This window comes from Limulus polyphemus, unplaced genomic scaffold, assembly GCF_000517525.1.
Source record: "Limulus polyphemus unplaced genomic scaffold, Limulus_polyphemus-2.1.2 Scaffold2558, whole genome shotgun sequence".
Lineage (NCBI taxonomy): Eukaryota > Metazoa > Arthropoda > Merostomata > Xiphosura > Limulidae > Limulus > Limulus polyphemus.
Genome location: NW_013668168.1, coordinates 128534 through 136997, shown reverse-complemented (window position 1 = coordinate 136997; position 8464 = coordinate 128534). Strand labels below are relative to the sequence as shown.

The window sequence follows — 8464 nt, the reverse complement described above, 5'->3', positions numbered from 1 at the left end:
CACTATTTAAACAAAACTTTTTTTGGAAATACTGATCTGGGTGTCTCCCGCCATACCGCTTTCTATGTGCAAAACGTGCTTATGTTTGTATGTTTATTAAAAAACAAATGGTGCAATAATCATTAATTGTCAATTTTGTCATTAAATACTACACCAAAATAAATAGCACCATAAAATTTCTTGTAAAAAACTGGTTATTATGAAGTTATTTTAAAATTTGTAAGTTCAACCGTTTCCTATAGTGAACAAAATAAACAAACTTCCTCTTTTATATATATATAGATGGGTTCTTGTAAGGCTTTCACATGAACATCCAACTTTTCACCTTGCTCTGTATATTAAAAACATGCCTTTATAGAGTTTTTCTAATTTATTGTAATGTCACTCATATTTATATTTCCAATAATAGTGTAGAAAAACTAGACATTTGATTTGTTTTTTCAACTTGTTTATCAGGAAAGTTTGTTTTTTTTTATCCATAACTAGTTTAATCTTTGCTGATGAAACTAATTTGAATTTCTTTTCACTAGTTCTTCACATTCTGAAATAGCATGGTAAATTACAATGTATCAATTTTTATTTTTTTAACATTCTTTAATATACTCATGAAGACATCAAACTAGACCTTATGTATAGTCTTCCACACACTGGTCTTTTTAGATTACGTTCATGCACCTGAGTGTAGGAATTCTATCCTTGAAACAAAGTAATTCTGTAATCTTATTGAAGTCTTGAATATGCAGTTTGACTTGTGAATGTGCTTTTCTAATTAAATATCTCAGTGGCTTCTTAATTTATAATCCATGTAAACTAATAAAGGGCAAACTAATAAATATTACTTTTTTTTTACTGTCCACTTCTTTTGTTTAAAGGTTGAAATACTAAACATAAACTCTTTGTCAATATTCTCAATTGTTTTGATGAGATCAGCTTTTTTATTTAATACATTGTAATGTTATACTTATTGTTTAAAGAATTCCCAATTGCTGTTCAAGTGATAAGCTCTACAAATTAACATTTTGATTATGTTTTCTTTAAATTTAATTGGGACAAAACTCTATCAATTAAGTATAAGCCAGGAAAAACAGGTTTATGATAAGTAAAAATTTCAAATTAATTTGTGTTATCTTTGATAACTGTATTTAAGAAAGCAGCTTGAATCTTGTTGAGATTTTATGGTAAATTTAATGTTTTTGTGCTTTGTTAAGATAACTTACAAAATTGTGCTGAATTTTCTTACTTCTCAAAAATTATAAGTGTCATATGCATATTTCTGGTATAAGAGTGTTTTAAAACTGTTCAGGAAACTTTTAATCCACTCTTTCTCATAGTGACAAATGAAAATAATATCCATTATAGATGGTAAGTCTTGAACCCATGCTTACACCATCTTTCTGCTAAAACATTTCATTATTTATAATAACATGTGATTCCTTTGTTGCTATTTCTATTTTTTGAGTACTGTGTTCGGTCTTGGGCTTTTTACCTTAGGAAGGACATTGAATTGTTGGAGAGGAGGGTTACTAGAATGATGCCTGGAATGGAGGGTTTGTCATATGAGGAGAGATTAAGGTCTTTAAAATTGTTTTCTCTTGAAAAAAGAAGAGTTAGAGGGGATCTGATTGAGGTATTTAAGATTGTAAAAAAATAGATAGTGTTGATGCATCATATTTTTTTATATTTGATGGTGAAAATAGTAAGACTAAGAGACAAACATAAATTTTGACATGGAAGGAGTCATCTTCAGCTTAGACAGATATATTTTCTAACAGGGTGGTTAACTTTTGGAATGGGTTGCCATCAGATGTGGTAGATGCAGTTAATTTTAGGGAAAGCTTGATAAATATTTAACCTGATGACTACCGGTACTAACTTTCTTAGTAGGCAATGCAAGTGTGCATTTGTGAATTGAAAAAATGATAGAGAACTTATATGGCTTAACCATTGATCTATACAATGACATTATAACCTCTTTAAACTTATACTCAGTATTTCTGTAGATACAACCTAAAATTTGATTTGACCTGCTGCTAGTAACAGCACATTTCTTGGATGGCTTAAGAGATTGATGAACCAAAACATCAAGATTTTTTTCTTTTATAACACTGCTTAGGTTATTCCCATCAAAACTGTACTTAAAATTCAAATTGTGATATCCAACATACATTATCTCATGTTTATTATAATTAAAAGTCATCTGCTATTTGTTTGCCAAATAATCCAAATCCTTTCGTAAAGCAGTAGCATCATCTTCACAGCCAGAAACATTCAAAACTTCAATGTCATTAGCAAATTTAAATAATTTATGGACTATTACTTCATCTGTGTCATTATCATCTATGCTAGTTGTTAATATTTTCATTTAAGAGAGTATTAGTTAATAATGATTCAACATCCAGACTGACCAAATACGATTGGTAATCCACTAATAACTTAGTCCTTAAGGCTTTTGATGTTAATACTAAAATTAAACGGCTGTATAACACCAAAATGTTGTTTTTATTCAATTAGACACTCAATGTTTCACTTTACAGCTTCTTGAGGAGCATTCATTAAAACACAAACCGAGGCATTTGATGTTGTTGTTTCTTTACTTCTTTGGCATTAATTAATTGTTTTCCTTTTTTTCTTTTCATTGTTGAAGAATTTCCAGGTTCTCATGATTTAAACAATTTTTTTTTTTTTGGTGGTGGAGGGTGGTTTGATATTGCTTAAACTGTCTGTGGAATATATTTTTCTCTATATGAAAACACATTTTTTCCCAAACAAAAAGTGGTTTGTAGTACTGGGTGATTAATTTAATTAGTTAATTACCTTTAAGCATCAATTAGTGTCATGTAAAATAATTGATTAATCAAAATTATGACTAAATCAGTTAACTTCACAAAAATAATCAACTAATTGAAATTAGTATTTCTGATTATTACTGTTTTCAATTATTCCAACTGTCCAAGTGGTCAAAATATTGATATTATGATATCTCATTATTATATTTAATGAATTCAAGTTGGTCAACTTAATTGATTAGTGTCATAACTCAAAAATAATCAACTAATTGAAATTAGTATTTCTGATTATTACTGTTTTCAATTATTCCAACTGTCCAAATCTCATTTGTGTGATCAGGTAGTGAGCTCAGTGATTAATTGTTTATCAAATTCTACTAATACCCAGCTCTAGTAGTCTATAACTGAATTTTCTCCTTTTGATCTCCTAATCTTGACTGCAAGGTAGAGCCAGGTAAAACCTAACTTGTTTCATTTCCCTTTTGTGTTATCAGGAACTTCATTGCTCATTCTAATCTTCATTATTTTGGCTAACTCAAGCTATCAATTTCCTACACCTAGGGTTGTTTTATTGACATTTTGACCATTTAATGCTATGGTCAGTATCCCATTGGAGATTTGATTTTTAGTTGGGATATAGACTATTCAGGTCTTGTATCTTTTTATTTTTCTTCTGGGTAGAAGGGGTGACTTGCCATTGCGTATACATTTGCAGTTTGGGTTCAAAAATTTCACTTCACATACAAATATTAATGCCCTGTTTTTCTTACCATTTATATGAGTGACAAACCTAAAATATTGTTCAAGCATCTTGCTGCCTGGTAGGTATTTGTCAAGTGTCTGTTTTAAGTAGTATGTGCTTGTACAATGTTTCTGCTTCTTTCTTTCTCTGACTTTTTTTTTTCCCATTCAGTTTCTTAAGTAGTGAAATATTAGCATAATGTGCTTTGAAGATAAAAGCTATTTTAATGGTACATGTTTTTAAACTAATACTTTCATCGTATCTCTCATCTTCTTTAATTTGTTAGTGTGTCTGATTGAAATTTTGTTGATGCCAATGTAGTCAATTGAATGATGGGGAGTGTATGTTGAGGACACTGGCTGCAAACTAATATCAATGGAAAGATTGTTACAATGCTGATGCCTTGTAGGGTTATTAAAAACTACTTCAGTTGTTTTCATGTTAGAGAGGTATCAAAATATTTTCAGTTTTATACTGAAGTATAAAATTTTAATCTGCTAAGATTAATATAATGCAAGAAGCCAGGACTTGATTGAAATAATTTTATTTCAAAAATGTAGTATTTTCAGAAGACTAAGAAATGTTGTCAGCATTCTAGTATGGTAGTCATAGAAACTATCAATTGTGAAGTAGATAAAAAAGTATGTAAGCAAAACAGCAAGAATATCAGAATTTCTGTCTCCTATTGACAGTATAAAAAAGTTTCAAGAGCATAGATATGAAAGAACTATAAGGAAATACATCATTTCATTTTTGTGCTATTATAGTTTGTACAGTGTGTTTGTATTAAGTACAAGACTGAAGAAGATATATTTGTAAAAGTTTTGAATTTTTATTGCTACGAGTAAAATTTTATATTTATGTGTATATCACAATATATGGTGCTCATTATATTATTATCATAAGATGATGCTCAAACAAGTTCTGTAAAATTATTTTAGCTAATTTTGCACCCTTATGTTTGTGTTATGATTTAAAACAAATGTTTTAAGAGATTTGAAACTTGAATCATAGTTTAAAAACAATATTGAAATATTTTACAAAAATGTTGTTAAACACAATCTGTTAAGAAAACTGCTTATTGAAACCAAAAATAATTGCACAAAATGCTTTAATAAAGTTTAAACATAATCAGTGTTAATTTTTTCTGTTTGATGTGAACATTTTGATAAGTTTTTCACATCATGACACATTTTTTTATAATGTTTCAGGCTTTCCTCATGCTAAGTGGAAAGAAGCTTTTGAGATGGCTGTTAGGAGTCTGACTGAGGTTTTTGTGTTGATGAGAAATAATGCTCTGCAGAGTAGACATATTTTTTCTGAGCAGGTGGAGTACTATTTATTATTATTGTAAAACAACAAGAAATAGTTATAGTTTTTGAACTCTTGTGTATCTAAGTAAATGCCTGTGAACCTTTCCTTCATATTTTACATACAGTCCATGTTTTAACAGATAAAGATAATACATGATTATATAGTAATAAACATTCACTACCCAGGGCCTTGAATTTTATACAACAAAAAGCAAAAAATTATGCAACAAATAATTTGAAATTATGCACTACAAAATTGCTGAAAAAATAAAAATTATACATTTATTATGTGGCGAAATTTAAAATTATGCAACCCTTACTTAAAAACAGCTTAAAACAATAACATCAAAGAGATACTAGACATGATTAATGCAATTCCACAAGCAAAAGCAATTTAAAACTTTTATTGTTTATAAAATAACAAAATGCACTTTTAGGCTTTTAAAGTTTTTTGACAGACCATTAATCATACTGTCTGGATATCAAGCACCAATTGCTAAGCAACAAAAAACAAAGGTATAACAAAGTCAAAAGATAAAAATCTGGTAATACTGACCTACATTTGACTTTACTAAATCTAGAAATTTAATCTTTGACTATGGAATCAACTATTGATAATGTGGTCCTGTGTAAATTATGCAGAAACTGTTTATGACGATATTTTCATGTTAAAATTGAGTTCCTTTCTTACTTTACATAAGAATTTGCAGAGGACATACAGTTCCTTATATGCAGAGGAGTAGAGTCTTACATGCAGTTTAATGTTTTTTATCCTGTTGGCTCTGAGGTTGAGTTTGTGGGAGATCAAGGGTGGACTAGTGAGAATCTAGACTATTTTTCCAACACCTTCCTTTTCTCAGACAGCTACTTACGAACCTCAAATGGACATTCTGCCTCTTGCTCCTTTTTTTTTTTAAACTAGTATGCCATGTTTGTCATGTGTTGAATCTTCACCTTCTTTATTGGGAGAAACTAGTTCATCAAATTACCTGATCCTTCCACCTTTGCCATACATTGCAGTGCATACAAGGAGATTTCAAGATCATTTGAGGGTAAATGTTGCCATGCCTTGTCCTCATCATTTACTGAATCAGTATGCCTTGGCTTTCCATTGACTGGTGAACCCTTATTTGGACTCTCAGATGGTAAGATTATTTACTTCCTATTTGGGGCTCTAGACAAGATGCCACTGTTAATCTTAAACAATCCCAGTTTTCCAGAATTTTTCTGTCACGTACAACAGTTTTCCATTTTTTATCATCTTTGCTACTGTTGTCTGAAGCCTATTATAGATTCCCTTCACAAATTTTGGAGGATCTAATCATTTATCAACTTCCATTTTGATTAGGTTACAGGCTTCTGCTCTCTGCTTGGTATCTTGGTTTGTTTTTGCTGAGATCTTTTGGAGAAAGATGCCTTACTGGAGGGAGTTTGCCATTCTGCATTGGCTCTTAGGGATCTAAAAGAAGCTCCTATCTCAGTTTATTTTGCAGGAATTCCAGAACCCATAGAATCACGAATAGATGGGACCCATCTCCATTCTTCATTTTCTACACTGGCTTCTTGATTGTCCAAAAGTTCTTCTACAGGGCGGTTTACTGCATTTCCTGTTCATGTTTCCTGACTTCCTGCTTCGACACCTTGATCCATTGGAACACAAAGGTGATTTTGACTTTACCAGTGGGGATTGGATTGAATGGGTCTTCATGTTTATGCACTCTCTCAGCTTTGTCTGCTCTCCCAGGTTCAGACACTGATTCACTCCATGTCTGGTCAAGTTCTTCTGCTGGCACTAATTGACTGGGTCAGCCCTGGTTTTCACTCCTACAGTATCTTCAAGAGTGTCCATCTCTTCCCCATCCTCCCTAGCCATCTCTCTTACATCAGCCTCAGTCGGGCATTTTTCATTCAGCAGTCTGCATTATTCAACTTCACCCCTGGCTTTTATGAGGTCCACCGCATGACATCAGGGATTGACATCTCGAATGATGTCCTTATTAACACATTCCATTCGACATTCTGCCTTGAAGTTTATCAAAGGAAATGTTTTATTTATCGTCAGTAGTCTCTCGGACACGAGTGTAACTCTTTGCGTCCCACCATGCAACATGTCTCAACATTTTTGCCATGGTTGCTTAACAAAGGTTTGACACCTTCAGCTGTTGCCCTGTACAAGACAGCCTTATCAGCTCTTTTTAGCTATTCTATGGAAAGAAAAGTTTTGAGCCCCCGATTTGTCATTACTTTTCAATTCATTTTGGGCTGTCCATCCTTGTTGCCCTTTCCAGGATCCAAACTGGATTATCACAGTGTTTCTTCATGCATTATCATGTCCACCTTTTGAACCTTTGGGGTCATGTTCACAATATCATCTTTCACTTAAAACATGTTTTCTTCTGTTATTGGCTAACGGGTTCGAATTTCAGTTGTGTCTGCACTCCATGGATACTGTACTATTCCAAGTATGTTCTGTTGTCCCCCGACAAGGTCTTTTCTACCTAAAATTGCACCAGCTAGGGAAAGAAATAAGGTTTTAATCTTCCCTCCATTTCACATTTATATGACCTTTAAGATCCGGATTTATTAATGCTGCCTTGTTAGGGCTCTCCAATATTATGTGATGTGCACTGAGGGATTTTGGGGCTCACATCACAGGTTAGTTATCCATTAGGATCCTTCAGTTTCATGTGACTTATCCCCTGTCAGTTTAATAAGTTGGATTTGTCATTTGGTTCAAATAGCTTACTCTGGTCTTTCATTGGAAGAGCAGAGACATTTTCAGGTCTCATCTCATCAAGTTTGACATATGTTGATGTCCCTGGCAGCTCGGGTTGTGTTGCCTCCTACCCTTCTTCCCCACATTAGCTGGTGTTCAGGTCTGATAATCTTGCCAGTTTTGAAAAAGTGAATAAGAAAGAATATTGGAGATCTCATATACTGATCGGGTATAGAGAGTATATTGACTTAGGTGAAAAGAGGCACAAGATTATAATCACTAGGGGCAATATAGTGGGGTATAAAGAATGGAGCAAGCAAGATAGATTTCATACCATTGCTTAGACAGGCAAAGAACCTTTCGTCAGGGTAAAGCTAAAGTGTGAGCGGAGATAAGCGTTATTGGAAATACATTTTCAGTATAGGAAAATGTAAACATCTTTTGAATTAACAGCAGAACCAGTTTCTGCACCTTAATAACTTTACTGTTTTAACTATTGGGAGGAACTAAGTTAGCATTATTTCTTCCAAGGTGCATGCTGATATATAATCACTGTGTATTTATTACATTACACACACATAACTTCTATTAGTAATAAGTTTCCTATGTACATTTTGTGCAGTTATCTTGTCTAAGCTTATAATGTAGTAGTTTTTTCTCAACCACTGGTCCACAGACACATCCTCCTTGTTGGTACATGGGATTTAAGAAAACAAAAACTTAGTGGTTAGCAACAGTTTAGGGAGACAATATGCTGATTCCTGATGTTTAAAAGGTTAAGAAACACTGTATTACATTCGATAACGAGGAACCCACTTTGAGACTAATAATGGCTGGAGACGGCTTGAATGGGTAATGAAGAAAACTTTAATATAAGTTTAGCATAACAGTAAATGTACAACGTTTC

At 32.5% G+C, this 8464-nt stretch overlaps 1 protein-coding gene across 3 annotated transcripts in view; it reads left to right on the top strand.

The window, feature by feature from the left end:
* The window catches only part of LOC106467295 (syntaxin-16-like), a 41711-nt gene that overhangs the window by 3614 nt on the left and 29633 nt on the right, over positions 1-8464 (top strand). For all 3 annotated transcript variants that reach the window (XM_013927633.2, XM_022395441.1, XM_022395440.1), the window contains exon 2: positions 4740-4855. In XM_013927633.2, coding sequence (XP_013783087.1) covers positions 4775-4855 — 81 coding nt within the window. In that variant the 5' untranslated portion in view covers positions 4740-4774. The remainder of the gene's footprint in view (positions 1-4739; positions 4856-8464) is intronic.